The sequence below is a fragment of the Choloepus didactylus genome, chromosome 14 (genome assembly GCF_015220235.1).
Source record: "Choloepus didactylus isolate mChoDid1 chromosome 14, mChoDid1.pri, whole genome shotgun sequence".
NCBI classification, from domain to species: domain Eukaryota; kingdom Metazoa; phylum Chordata; class Mammalia; order Pilosa; family Megalonychidae; genus Choloepus; species Choloepus didactylus.
In genome coordinates, this window is record NC_051320.1 from 64,160,684 (window position 1) to 64,176,895 (window position 16,212).

General features: G+C 33.8%; 1 protein-coding gene across 1 annotated transcript in view; it reads right to left on the reverse strand.

Moving 5' to 3' along the window:
- Nucleotides 1–16,212, reverse strand: part of EIF3E (eukaryotic translation initiation factor 3 subunit E) — a 57,538-nt gene that overhangs the window by 11,966 nt on the left and 29,360 nt on the right. The window contains exons 8-10 of the mRNA XM_037802846.1: nucleotides 5,082–5,208; nucleotides 4,123–4,224; nucleotides 2,700–2,809 (exon numbers count right to left, since the gene is read on the reverse strand). Coding sequence (XP_037658774.1) covers nucleotides 2,700–2,809; nucleotides 4,123–4,224; nucleotides 5,082–5,208 — 339 coding nt within the window. The remainder of the gene's footprint in view (nucleotides 1–2,699; nucleotides 2,810–4,122; nucleotides 4,225–5,081; nucleotides 5,209–16,212) is intronic.

Below are 16,212 nucleotides of genomic sequence, written 5' to 3' on the forward strand. Positions count from 1 at the left end.
ATTGAGAAATAAGACAGACATAATGGGAAAAATATTGTATGAACTCCCTGATATGAATTAATCATAAAATGCATATTATGCATCTGTCAAAATCCATAGAACTTTATTTATAAAACAAAGAGTAAACCCTAATATAAACTATGAACTTTAGACAATAATGTATCATTAGTGGTTCCTTAACTGTAACAAATGTACCACACTAATACAAGATGTTAATAACACAGAAACTTGGGGGTGGGGGTAGATATGGGAATTCCATACTTTCTGTGCAATTTTTCTGTAACCCTAACACTGCTCTAAAAGGTCTATTTATATATATATATATAAACCAACCAACCAAACAAAATAAAACAGGCTTGTACTGAGTCTGTGTTTTGTAAAACCGGGCTACCAGAAGTATTGGAATTCAACAGACATGCCTTAGGAATCAGGAAGAAAGCTGAATGGAACAAGATAAGCAGGCGGCAAGGGGAAAGTGTCTGTTTACACGTGTATCTCAATACATACACTCATCCATATAATACTGCACTTGAAAATAAGTTCTGTTGTTTGCTTGCTTACATATACACACACAGGATTTGAAACCATGGTTCCCAACACAGTAGCCACTAGCCACATGATGGTATAAAAATTTTAATTAATTAGAATTAAAATTTCAAATTCGGTTGTAGTAGATACATTTTAAGTGCTCAATAGCCACATGTAGCTATTGCCTACCATAACGGACAACAGAAAAAAAATTGCATCCCTGCAGAGTTCTACCAGAAAGTCTTATTCTAAAAGATTCAATAACACTGGGTACTGCTGGATTAGACTCCTTCCACCTTTAAAGTTCTTTCTTAAAATTCAAAGAAAATGTATTAGTCTGTCTCTTTTAAACCATCTAAGTTAGTAAAACTTACCACAGATAGCCAAAAAGTTTAGCATTTGAAATAATGTAAGTGAAAAGGAAATGCTATCACCAGAAGAGAGAATATGATTTTTTGGACTTTGGAAAGCCTCTAAAACTTCAGTCTAAAGATGTTTGAAAGACTTTGCCCAGCAGAAAACTACAGGGATCAAAGAAAGAAAGTCAAAACCAACCAACTACAATGAGACAAGTTTAAAAAAGATCTCAGACAATGATAATGTCATACAACAGTTTATAGAAGCATCTCAAAGAGATGCACGTCTCTCGAGTAGGTAGCACAAATACTTTCATCTATTTTACTGCTAAGGATAGTTAACTGAATCTCAAGAAGCAAAATAATGAATCCAACTTCTCAGAGTTAATAAAGGGAAAGAGCCAAAACTATTACAAACCTTCTTACTCATGGTACCTCAGAATTAATCACCAAAGTAAAAAGGCATTAACATGGACAAAAATGAAAATTCACTAACGCAAAAAACAGAAGAAATTTATTAATTTAACAAACATATATTAAGCATTTATATTATACAAAGTTAGTATACTACTATACCAGGTGCTAAAGAAAATAGAATGGAAATTCTACTTTCAAATGGCTCAAAACAGGGATGATTAAATAAGTTTAAGACAAGAAAACACTCAAGTGAACAGATTTTAATGAAAAATAGAATCCACAAGAGAAACCAAATTACTAACCACCCTCTTTCACAGTCCCTAATTATAAATCTTAAAAACGAGAATGCAAGAATTCAGTTATCTATTGCCCGCTAGAGTTCCACATATGACATCCCTATCTCTCTATTTTAAAACCAGCCACATATTAGGAATCTGCATGTATTCTTTAAGAAAATCAGATTTTAAAAACTGTATGTCTGCCAGCTATAGCAAAGTGTTAACAAAACTGAAGTCAAGGATTCAATTCCCATAGGAGAAGTCCCGTGATCACAATACACTTCCAACTGCGGACAACCACTTCAATGACAACTCACTAAAATTAGGTAAATTAAGGCAAGCAAGAATGCCCCAGCAAAACAAATGGCATCAAAGAAAAGGCATGTGGCCTACATGCAATTCCTCAGAGGTAAACATTAAAGTAGTAAGTTTAAACATTATTGGACTATTTACTATTTGACTTCATCTGTGGCCAAAGAGCACTTGTTATTTTTCAAACTGTAATATATAAAATTAGTTTCTAATAGGTTATGTAAGTTTCTCAATTTTTCCCAGTAATTTTCTCATATAACAGAGAAAATTTTAAGAATAATTCATCATAATTTTTCCATGTTTCAAAATTTTAGGATGTCATATATGGGAATTCAAATTTGTAATTAAATAAAAGAAACTCAATTAACTGAAATGATTACCAAATGTAGCAATCTTTCAACAGAATTTCTGATTTACTAAGGGTTCACTCCCTATTTGAACTCTTGTTGAAAACCATTCTACAACTGGTTCACTCTTCTCCCTAAGTAATGGTGAAATAGTATTTGCTCTTAAAAAGAGTAACTAACAATTATGTACTGCTTCAAGATTATCATTTTGTAAAACTATCATGCTATGTTACACACATGGAATCTAAAGAAGATAGTTCAGAATTTGTAGCATCCCAGAATTCAAACAGAAGTTAGGATATTTAATAAATCACTATCAGATTGTTCCTTTTGCTCCTAAAAGGAAAATAATATACATTTTTTTAAATTAACTGGAATCCTATTAAGTATAACTTTACTGTAAATGGAAACTTCCAGGAATTTAAAAGTAGAAAATATAAATCATGTTAGGGTGTTCTTACTTAATGCTGATACATTGGTGGATGCGACAAAAAGTCTCAAATATAAAGAGGCGAGCATTTTCAATGAAATCCTCAAGACAAGCCACCAAGAAGAAGTCATTCACAAGAACCTATGCATATAAAATACAAAAGGGAAAAAATTAATGACAATGACAAGCAATTTTCAAAAACTTGACTCAAATATTTTGTCTGCTTTACTTATTGTTACTAATATGAGTTCCATACATGGCACTTTCTAGAATTTTATGGCCAAACCTCTTAACAAGTTGAACAAGCAGCAAAAGAATGCTGCAGGGAAAAGCCATAAGAATTGGAACACTTCCGTATTTCACTGAAGACTTTAAGTAACAGAAAAACCTTCTGTCAAAGTAGCTTTGTCCTGTCCATTATCCTACATAAATGCTCTATAGATAAAACTTATCTTCTTCAGCTATTTAAAATAAATAGTTATTAATGGACTAAAGATACTAGTATTTCAGTGACAGTAAGTAGACTTGGAAATATACAAAGCAAAAGATACAATGGGTGGCTCCTATTCGACAGATGGTGTTATAAATAAAAGAATTTTTAATTTCAAGAATAGAAACCAAGTGCCCTCTGTCTCTTCTGGATTCACATCCAGGTCTAGATAGTTAGTGTAAATACATACCAATATTTACTTTAATAATGTCTGCACTAAATAAACACAAATTATCAGATTGGGGTTCTAATTTTATATTTTGTCTAATGTTTGACTATCACCTCTGAACTAGCATTTGCATGATGCATTTTTTTTTCCATAGAGAAATAAAATCTCAGTCCTTCAATAAATTCTTTTGATTTTGTGCCAAAACTTAGGTTCAAAAGATGAAATTGACAATTAGTAACCTGTGAATTTGGTAAACACAGCTAAATTTAGTGTAAGTTCTTGGTTGAACTTCTTAAAACTTGCAAACTAACTTATTTTTTAAAAGAACATAAATCTAAGTATTTCAGTTGTTCTGAAGGTACTTCAACTTCTACTAAACAACAGAAAACATTGTAGTTGTAAAATTCCTACTCTCAGTTTGACTGATTTATAGCAAATGTTAAATAAAATCATATGGAAAATCTAAAGACAGGTCCACTACTATCTCTATTGTGATGTGTGATTCAATGCTTGTACATATGAAATATTTTACCTATTTATTCAATCAGGGGTAGGCATGGAATTAGGAGTATATGTATGGGTTTAAAATAACCTAATGTTTTAACAACCTTCCCTAACAAAAGGGCACACATATGTCAAGAAAATTCAAAATGTCTCTACCCCAGCACATTCCTCCAACTTAAGATTAATAAAGACATTACAGTTTTAATTACTTCATTACTTTAATTAATTCACTATAAGAATACACAAAAATGTAGCAATGTTATTAATTGTTAAGTAAACATTCATACTTACTGATTCACATTCTCTTAGCTTTTTCTGAGCCCCATCAAAGTCAAAGTTAACGTATAAGCATTCAACAAACTCTGTAATTGGATCCTTATATGTGTAAGACTCCTGTAAAAGTTAAGTCAAGTTCATGTTAGATCCTATTCAATATGGTTTAGCAGGTTGCCTCTAATTAATGGTAAGGGAGGAGAAAACAGGAAGATTGCCTCTAAAATATTCCAATGTTCCTGTTTTCTCCTCCCTTACCATTGATTTCTAACAAAGTATCTAGTTTCATCATCTCAAAGCATTTGCTCCCAACCTCATTCCACACCACACCATAAACTTAGAATGTCTTCTAGACCAAGTTTTCTAAATTCTCATCCTCGAATCATTCCAAAAGCTTTTCAAATTCTCCAATTATCAAGTCTCTCTTAATCAATAAAGGACAGTGATGAACTTCTGCAGGTATAAGGATACTGACAGCCAAATGAAGGAGAATCATCTCTTTGGATTTAATTCGTGGTTACATCAAATAAATATTTAGGTTCTTTTTAAAATCCGTACGTATTTCTAAGAAGCTCACAGAAAATCAATGAGTGGGACGGCACCTTTTGCACAATTTGGAGAATATTAACATTGTGTGTTATGCAAAGGTCACTTCTCTGGAAATACGCAGGTAGTACCTACCAAGGCTCCAGAAATCTTCACTTTTTGTGACAAGAGTAACACAGACAGATAATGCATATTAAATATCAACCTAGCAGACAGCAATAATCATTCACACCACACACTCATCCTACATATATTTTAGACTTAAAGATAAGCAAATGTCCACTTGAGGCTCTTCTCTAAATTTCACGTATACTCTCTACCTATTTTTATTACACTTTACCTCAAGAACTAAAAGTCTTGCTTTTCAAAAAAAGGGTTAAACCAAAAGCTTATACATTTTTCAAAAAAACAGTAAAGATTTTAGCATATACCTGCTGAATAACTTTGACTAGATCTTTTAGCACCTGCCGGCGTTTTCGAACATCTTTGTTTGTTATGACAGCTGTAGTTAAGTAGCGGAGAATATGAGGACACATTGTCTGGATTGCATTAAGATACCTAAGTGAAAAAATATGAAAGTTTATTATTATTTAAAACATACCGGGTTTTTCTACATCTATAATCACATGTAATTTAAAAAAAAGCACTTGAACAGCCAATTAGACTATACTGTTTCAGAAACCTAATATTTCAAACACTAAAAGTATGAATATTATAAGGGCATCTCCTCCAAGGAAATAAGAAAATAGGATCCAACACCAAGAATCTTAAACTGATGAGAATGCCAGCTGGTATTCTGCAATTGGGAATGAGAAGGAAGACTCATTTATGAGGCTCAGAATCCTATTATCAATGTTAAGTAAAAGAATTTTGGAAGGCCTTGCTGTTAGCATGTTCCAAAAGATTGCTAAGCTATATGGCTTTCAGTCATTAACCTATTAGAATAAACATATGAAAAATGTCTTTGTACAAAGCACTCATCATAATCAGAAAAATCAGGCACTTAAAAGATTAAGAATTCAGGGAATAAAAGACTGGAAACAATAGGGAGAATACCTGTAATGGTACTACAGAACCTGGACAAGATCAATAGTGGTGAGAATTAGAAAAGAAGAGATGTCAGACAGATGTCAACAGGGCATAAGCTAATACTCAGCAAATCTTACTCTCCTGATGGTCAGCAGCTGGCAATACTCTGCCATTTGATGTTTATCTGTATTTTTCCTGCTTAATTTATTTAACTAGTAAGTATTAACTGAATACCTAATGGTGCCAGGCACTATGCCAATATCAGGATTATTTGCTAATAAAAACCATTTCTCTTAGCCAAAGAGCCAAGCCCCCAACTATCTTTCCAGCTTCATTTCCCATCACCACCACTGACTGCTTCCTGCTTTCCTCATTTTTTAAGCTCTACATGGATTGCTCTCCCAAACCTATAGCTGAAAGCCTAAATCCTAGCCATTCTTTAAGCTCCAACTCAGATATCAAGTTCTTCTAGACTATAATATTAATAGATTTTTATGTTTTGTTATATTGTAGATTTCAAATAAACTGTTGTTTGAAGTCTGATAATAATTTAAAACCTAAATACCATATAGGCTGACAGTCTCTTTAAATGCCCTCTACATAAGAAGCGATATAAAAAGAATCAACATCAACACAAAAATAAAACAATTTCTAAGAAAAGACACCAAAAATACATCAGCTAAAAACTACATCATCTGAAAAATTAAGCCTGAGTTTCAAGCAGAAAATTTTAAATTGCGATACTCTTTTAGAATAATGGATTGTACCAATGTTCTCGTCAGAGACCTCATGTATGAATAGAGGAGCGCATGATAGTTTTTCTTAATGTCAGTTTTGAAATCAGTAATTACAGTAGGCATTTATGGGACTCATTCATAAATTTATCCAATATCATTATTCCAGAATAATACATACTATGCTTTATGATTTTAAACTGATATTTCTTTTTATTTATCCTAACTTTATATCACTATACCATATATATCTCCATTATCTTTACTGGAGGATGAGCCTAGGGAAATGGCCTCTCTGTATCTGTCAGCATATGACAGGGATTGGCAAGATTTTTGTAAAGGACCAGATAGTAAACATTTTAGATTTTGAGGACCAAGATGCAAAATCTAGAATATAATGCAAGTACTTATATAACAAGAAAGAAAACAAATTTCCTCAAATATTTTATTGACTAAAATTTTAAAAACAGTAACGAGTATAACTGCTTCCAATACAGGTCTACTAATGAGAAGAATGGAATTCTGTTACTGGGAACAGCTTTCCTTAATTGAGTTAAAAGGTAAACTCTCCTATCATTAACACTGATTGTGGGAGGACTTTCAGAAAGTTGGAGGAGAATGGGGCATAGGGCTCATCCCTCTTTCAAAAACAGCAAGTGGTCAGGCATAAACTGTCAGAAACTGTTCTGGGGCTCTGGAGACCAGGGAAGTACCGTGGAGCATCCAGGAAAGAGCAGGACCAAAAGACGGATAAACTGCAGCAAAAACTGGACCTTTGAAGGTGGTCTACGCCCCATTCATGGGTACCCGGCCCTATTTTGATCAGTTAAACACAAGAAATTCTAAAAGCCTAGAATTAATTGAATCAAGAATCAAAGAAGAGCCTTAAGACAAAGCCAATCAACAATAACCCTAGGCAAGAGAAAGAAACTGATCAAAGTAAACTCATTAAGAAAATCAGATGTCTAGACATCAGCAAAAAATTACAAGTCATACTAAAAAAATGGGAAGATATGGTCCAGCCAAAGGAACAAATAAAAAGTGGGAGGAGTTACAGAATTTGGAACAATCAATGAAAGATGTTCAAACAAATCTAAATCAATTCAAGCAGATAAAGGCAAATATGGCTAATGAGATAAAAGACATTTAGAAGACACTGGAACATAAAGAAATGTGAAAGCATGCGAAGAAAAATGACAGATCTTATGGGAATTAAAGGCACACTAGATGAGATTAAAAATACATACAACAGATTTGAACTGGCCAAAGAAAGTATCAGCAACCTAGAAGACATGACATTCGAAACATAACCAATAAAAGAACAGATAACGAGCAGGGTCTCAGGGATTTAAATGACAACATGAAGTGCACAAATGTATAAATGTATGTGTCATGGGTGTCCCAGAAGAAGAGAAGGGAAAAGAGGCAGAACGAATATTTGAAGAAATAATGGCCAAAAACTTCCCAAATTTTATGAAATACATAAATATCCATGCCTAAGAAAGTAAACATACTCCAAACAGAACAAATCTGAATAGACCTACTCCAAGACACAAACTAATCAGAATGTCAAATGCTAAAGACAGAGAAATCTGAAAGCAGCAAAAGAAAGGTGATTTGTCAATATAAGGCATGCTCTACTAGATTAAGTCCTGATTTCTCATCAGAAACGATGGAGGCAAGAAGGCAGAGGTATGATATATTTATGATAATGAAAGAGAAAAACTGCCAACCAAGAATTCTTTATCCGGAAAAACTGTTCTTCAAAAATGAGGGAGAATTTAAAATATTCAGACAAACAGAAACAGAGAGTTCGTTAACAAGAGCTCTATCCTACAAGAAATATTAAAGGAAGTTCAGCAGGCTGAAAGGAGAAGATAGGAGAGAGCCTTGGAAGACAGTGTACAACGATGACTATTAGTGAGGGTAACACAAAGGGTAAAGAGAAAGAGGAAAAAAAGATATGACATATGAAAGCCAAAGGATAAAATGGTTGAAGTAAGTACTGCCTTTACAGTAATAGCATTTAATGATAATGGATTAAACTCCCAAATCAAAGGGCACATTGACAGAATGGATAAAAATATATGAGCCATCTATAGGCTGTCTGCAAGAGACTCACCTTAGATCTAAGGATACAAATAGACTGAAAGTGAAAGGTTGGAAAAAGATATTCCAAGAAAACAGTAAACAAAAAAGAGACAAAACAGAATGAAGGCAAACTGTTAAAATAGACAAATAAAGACATTACATATTAAAGAAAGGGGCAATCCACCAAGAAATAACAATCATAAATATTGAAGCACCTAACCATGGTATCCCAAAACACATGAGGAAAACACTGGCAAAACTGAAGGGAGAGATAGATGTCTCTACAATAATAGTAGGAAGCTTCAATACACCTCTTTCATCTATGGAAAAAAAAATATTTAAACAGAAAATCAGTAAGGAAACAGACAACTTGAATAACATGATAAGTGAACTAGACCTAACAGACGTATACAGAACACTGTATCCCAAAACAAAAGAACTTACATTCTTTTCAAGTACTCATGGGTCATTCATGATGGGTCACAAACAGAGCCTAAATGAATTTTAAAAGACTTAAAGTACACAAAGCATTTTCTCTCATCATAAAGGAATGAAGCTGAAAATCAATAACAGGCAGAGAACTGGAAAATATGGTGGTAAATAGCACACTTCATAAACAATCAGTGGGTCAAAGAAATTGCAAGAGATATCAGTAAATATCTCAAGAGGAATCAAAACAAGAACACAACATATCAAAATTCATGGGATTCAGTGAAGGCAGCGCTGAGAGGGAAATTTATAGCCCTAAATGCCTAATTAAAAAGGAAGAAGGAGATAAGATCAAAGACCTAACTGTACACCTGGAGGAACTAGAAAAAGAACAACAAACTAACCCAAAGCAAGCAGAAGGAAAGAAATAACAAAGATCAGAGCAGAAATAAATGAAAATAAAAATTAAAAAGCTAGAGAGAATTACCAGAACCAAAAGCTGGTTATTTGAGAAGATCAATAAAACTGACAAAGAAAAAAAGAGAGAAGGTGTATATATATCAGAAATGAGAGAGGAGACATTCCATTCACCCAAAAGAAATAAAAAAGATCATAAGAGGATATATGACCATCTGTATGCCAACAAATTAAACAACTTAGATGAAATGGTTAAATTCCTACAGACACATGAGTAACCTACAATGAATCTAGAAGAAATAAGACCTCAACAGACCAATCAAAAGTAAAAAGATTCAATTAGTCATCAAAAACTTCCCAACAAAAAAAAGGCCAGGACCAGATGGCTTCATAGGTTCATTCTACTAATCATTCCAAGAAGAATTAATACTGAAACTGCACAAACTCCTCCAAAAATTCGAACGAGAGGGAACATTACCTAAGTCATTCTATGAATCCAACATCACCCTAATACCAAAGCCAGATAGATATTACAAGAAAAAAAAATTACAGTCCCATCTCTCTAATGAAAATAGATGCAAAAATCCTCAACAAAATATTTGCCAATTGAATCCAACAGCACATGAAAAGAATTATCCACCATGATTAAGTGAGTTTTATCCCAGTTATACGAGGGTGATTCAACACAAGAAAATCAATTAATGCAATACATCACATTAATAAATCGAAGGGGAAAAACCATGATGATCTTGATTGACGCAGAAACAGCATGACAAAATCGAGCATCCTTTCTTGTCGAAAACACTTTGAAAGATAAGAATAGAAGGATATTTCTTCAATATGATAAAGAGCATATATGAAAAACCCACAGTCAACATTGTACTCAATGGTGAAAGACTGAAAGCTTTCCTTCTAAGATCAGAAACAAGACAAGGATGCCCGCTGTCACCACTGCTGTTCAACATTGTGCTACAGAAGTTGTAGCTACAGCAATTAGGCAAGAAAAGAAATAAAAGGCATCTAAATTGGAAAAGAAGAAGTAAAACTTTCATTATTTACAGATGACATGGTCCTACATTTACAAAGTCCTGAAACATCTACAACAAAGCCACTAGAGCTAACAAATGAGTTTAGCAAAGTGGTGGGATATAAGATCAACATGCAAAAATTAGCAGGGTTCCTATATAGTAGTAACGAGCAATCTGATGAGGAAAATCAAGAAAAAGAATTCCACTTACAATGGCAATGAAAAGAATCAAATATTCTGGAATAAATTTAACCAAAGATATAAAGGACCCGTACACAGAAAACTACAAAACATTGCTAAAAGCAATCAAAAACAACTTAAATAAATGGAGGGGAATTCCATCCATGTTCATGGATTGGAAGACTAAATATTGTTAAGATGTCAATTCTATCCAAATTGATTTATAGGTTCAAGGCAATCCCAATCAAAATTCCAACAGCCTACTTTACAGGAATAGAAAAGCCAATTATCAAATATACTTGGAAGGCAAAGGGGCCCCCAATGGCCAAAAAATCTTGAAAAAGAAGAAGGAAGCTGGAGGACTCCCACTTCCTGACTTTAAAGCATATTACAGAGCTTCAGAGGTCAAAACTGGCATAAAGATAGAAATACTGATCAGTGGACTTAAACCGATAGTTCAGAAATACACCCTCACATGAATGGGCAATTAATTTTTGACAAGGCTGCCAAGTTCACTCACCTGGGACAGAACAGTCTTTTCAACAAATGGCGCTGGGGAGAACTGGATATCCATATTCAAAAGAATGAAAACAGACCCCTATGTCACACCCTAACAAAAATTAACTCAAAATGGATCAAGGACCTAAATATAAGAACCAAGACCATAAAACTCCTAAAATAAAATGTAGGAAAGATCGTCGAGATCTTGTGGTAGGCAGCAGTTTCTTAGGCACTAGCAACAAAAGAAAAAACAGACCAATGGGACATCCTCAAAATTGAATACCTGTGTGCTCAAAGGAATTTGTCAAGAAGGCGAAAAGGCAGCTTACTTAATGAGAGAAAATATCTGGAAACTACATATTTGGTAAGGGCTTAATATCCAGAAAATAAAAAGAAATACTGCAACTCAACAATAAAAAGACAAATAACCCAATTTAAAAATGGGCAAAAGACCTGAATAGACAATTTTCCAAAGAGGAAATACAAACTTGACTAAAAAGCACAGGAAAAGACACTCAGCTTCACTAGCTATTTAGGGAAATGCAAATCAAAACCACAAGGAGATTATCATTTCACACCTACTAAAATGGCCACTATTTTAAAAAATAGGAAACTACAAGTGATGGAGAAAATGTGGAGGAACAGGAACACTTAATCACTGGTAGTGGGAATGTAGAATGGTACAGCCACTATGGAAGACAGTTGGGTGGTTCCTCAAAAAGCTAAGTATAGAATTGTCATATGATCTGGCAATCTCGCTACTAGATATAAACTCAGAAGAATTGAAACCAGGATGTGAACAGACATTTGCATACCGATGTTCACAGCACCAATTGCCAAAAGATGGAAACAACCTAAATGTCCAACAATCAATGAATGAATAAACAAAATGTGTTATATACATATGATGAAATATTATTCAGCTGTAAGAAAGAAAGAAGTCCTCATGTATGTGACAACATGGATGAACCTTGAGGACATTATGTTGAGTGAAACAAGCCAGGCACAACAGGACAAATATTGTATGATCACACTAATATGAACTAATTATAATGAGCGAACTCATTATAGACCAAGGGTGAAGAATGGGGAGGTGGTGCTTCATTTGTGCAGAATGTATAATAAGGCTGATTGTAAATGTTTGGAAAGGGATGGAGGGAATGGAGGGGATGGTAACACATTATGAATGAAATTAACAGTGCTTAATTGTGTGTGTGATTGTGGTTGAAAGGAGAAGTTTAGGGTCCTGTACGTCACTGGAAGGAAAGCTAGAGGATGGAATATGGGACTGTATAACATAGTGAACCCTGTTGTGGACAATGAATATGGTTGATTGTACAAAAACAAGAATGTTCTTCCATGAACTAGAACAAATGTACATCACTATTTCAAAGTGTTAATAATAGGGTAGCATATGGCAAAAAATATACCTAATGCAGACTACAGACTATAGTTAACAGTAATGTTTTAATATTCTTTCATCAATTATAACAAAGGTAATACACCAATGCTAAGTGTCAGTGATTGAGGGGAGGGATAAAGGGTACAGAAGATAAAGCTAGAAAGGTCATTTAAATGAGACTGCAAGTCTTTGTATGCTAAGGGTATTTATAGTTTTTTCTACTCAACAGAGAATAATAAAAGGTTCATTTTAAGCAGAGAGATAAAATCTGTTTTAAAAATATAATTGTATAAAAGACGACTAGAAAGAAGGCAGAAACTGGAAGCATGGAAATGAATGTAATGCTCAAGAGAAGAGATTATAGGATAAAAAGAGACAAATAGAGAAAAGCTTATGGGAAGAATTTACACAACACTCTGATTAATTAATTAGGTATCACAGAGGAAGGGCATCAAGACTCTGTTTCTAGCTTGGATTTTGCCATAAGAACAAAGGACAGGTTTTAAAAGGGGTTATAGATACAGTTTTCATTAAAATGTTTCATGGTCCCTATAGGATATCCAATTGAAGATATCAAAACTTCAGCAAGGGGAAGTTGATTTGAAGATTATAGTCCTATATAAATGAATGGGAAGTGAAATTAAGAGAATGGTGTAGCCTAACCAAAACCTTTGACTACTATGTTCTTTTGTCCCTGGTTTATCATCACTTCTCTGTCAATCCATATTTAAGGGTTAATTAAATTTCCAACTTCATTGGACCCTTCTAACCTCTCCAAGTGCTATTAAAAACTGTTGCATCTACAGTGGGTTTAGCATGAATACAGGTGTACTTAGTTAAATATGCTCTTGTACTAGTTCTTGTGTCATTACTTTGGATTGTAACCTATTTAAGAGAGGCTACACCTCTATTTTTAAAATCAAACTTTATTATGTCTTAATATTTATTTTGCTCTGAAGTGTAATTTCATGACAGTTTTTGTATGTTTTTTTACTCTAGCACAACTCTGCTCCAAGGGTACAATTACATGGAAGTCAGAAAATCTAGTAATCAAAAGATAATCAAAATCTGCCTCCAAATAAAGAAACTAATTAAGGATCTAGTATATTCAGGATGTTAAGAGAATATAAAAAATGTAAACCTGCCAAGAATGCTTAAATCTGGTCAGGGAGATAAGTCAATGGTAAGTTTTTGGTTTATTTTAATGGAACTAAATAATTAAATAATAAATAGTAGACACAATGTATAGGAATGACTTCATGAAGAAAATAAACCTGAACTAGATCTTGAAAAATAGGTAAACTTTGGATAGGTAGAAAAAAGAGGGGCATTTGAAGGAGAAGCTAAAACAACAGGAAAGGAAGTGGAATTTCAGAGGATTTCTGGATGGAAATCTTAGAGGTCATCCTGAGCTAGAGCAGGTAAAATACCTGTATGAAAGAGTTTTCTTATCAAAAACTAATCAGAGAAGATGGGGGAAAAATGGCAGAAAAGGTCAGTCCCGAACAAATACAGATACCATCTAGATGAACTGCTAATGGTAAAACGTGAAGTTCCTTGGGAAATTTTTATTTTTATTTAGAAAACAAATTAAACACTCATTTGCTAACTGAATTTTAAATCTTTCTTTTTACAACTAGAGCATAACCAGGGCATTGTATTACAATGCATTCTTTTCCCTAACAGCACCTACATCTAGTGGCAAAGCCTCATCTCTTAAAGCCTAAGAATAAGGTTCTATGTTACACCTGATATCTTACCTTACATATTATATTTAAAAGTTCAACATTTTTAAAACTTGTAAATCATCTCCATTTTAGATTCAGAATAAATTATGGCAGAAATGGTAATATATATGATGTAAGAGACTTTAATTCACATTAGCAACTACATTTTCACTTCAAGGACAAATGTGTATTATTTCTAAAGTACTTCTACATCAAAAAAAAAAAAAAAAAAAGCAGCAGCAGCAGCAGCCTGAAATTCAGTCGTCTCAGTAGACACCATGGAAGCAAGAAGGAAGTGGTGTGATATATTTAAGATACTGAAAAACTGCCAACCAAGAATCCTATATGCGGCAAAACTGTCCTTCAAATATGAGGAAGAGCTTAAAATATTCTCCAATAAACAAACAATGAGAGAGTTTGTGAACAAGATACCTGCTCTAAAGAAAATACTAAAGGGAGCACTACAGACAGATAGGAAGAGACAGGAGTGAGAGGTTTGGAACACAATTTTGGGTTATGGTAGCACAGCAATGTAAGTACACTGAACAAACATGACTGTCAGTATGGTTGAAAGAGGAAGGTTAGGAGCATGTGGGACACCAGGAGGAAAGAGGAAAGATCAAGACTGGGACCGTATAACTCAGTGAAACCTAGAGCACTCAACAACTGTGATAAAATGTACAAATATGTTTTACATGAGGTAGAATAAATGAATTTCAACCTTGTAAGGTGTTAAAAATAGGGTGGTATTGGAGAAAAAATATAATCAATGCAAACTAGAGGCTACAGTTAACAGAAAAATTGTATTATGCTTCCTTTAATGTAACAAAGGCAATATACCAAAGCTAAAAGCTTAAAAGAGGGGGACATAATGGAGGGGTACAGGACTCACTCTTGGCATTGGTGACGTTGTCTGACTTTTATTCTACTTTAGTTTAATTCTATCTTTCCTTTTGTTGCTTTTTAGCTGTCATTTTTTTTCCTTTCTTTTTCTTTTGTCTCTGTACCTCCTTTGACTCTTCCTCCATCTCTGTTGAAGAAATGGAGATATCCTTATATAGATACTGGTGATGGTGGTGAATACATAAATATGTGATTATACAGGGAACCATCGATTGTTTACTTAGGATGGAACATATGGTGGGTGAACAAAATTGTCTTAAAAAAAAACACTACGGTTAATGAAGAAACGTTGAGGGTACTTACTATATTGAGTGAAATAAGTCAGACACATAAGGACAAATATTGCATGGTCTCACTGATATGAACTAATTATAATATGTAAACTTATAGACATGAAATGTAAGTTACCAGGATACAGAACGAGGATAAAGAATGGGGAGTGGTTTCTTATTATGAGCAGAATGGTCAACTAGCTTGAACTTAAGTGTTTGGAAATGGACAGAGGTGATGGTAGCACAGTGTGAGAATAACTAACAGTGCTGAATGGTGTGTGAATGTGGTGGAAAGGGGAAGCTTAGAGTCACATATGTCACCAGAAGGAAAGCTGGAGGTTAAAAGATGGGAACGTATAACACAGTGAATCTTGTGGTGGACAATGTCCATGATTAACTGTACAAATATTAGAAATCTCTTTCATGAACTAGAACAAATGTGTGACACTACTGCTAGAAGTTAATTATAGCGGGGCATATAGGGAAAAATATACCTATTGCAAACTATGTAATACAGTGAGTAGTATTTTAACATTCTTTCATCAACAGTAACAAATGTACTATACCAATGCTATGACAGTCAATAATGGAGGGGGGGTGGTTAGGGATATGGGAGGATTTTAGTTTTCTTTTTTTGTCTTTATTTCTTTTCCGGAGTAATGAAAATGTTCTAAAAATTGAAAAAAAAAAAAAATGTGGTAATGGATGCACAGCTGTATGATGGTCCTGTGGGCAACTGATAGTACATTTTGGCTTTGGATACTGTATGGTATGTGAATAATCTCAATAAAATTAAATTTAAAAAAAAAAAGTGCACGGGGCAAGAAAATGGAAACGAAGTTTAACAAAA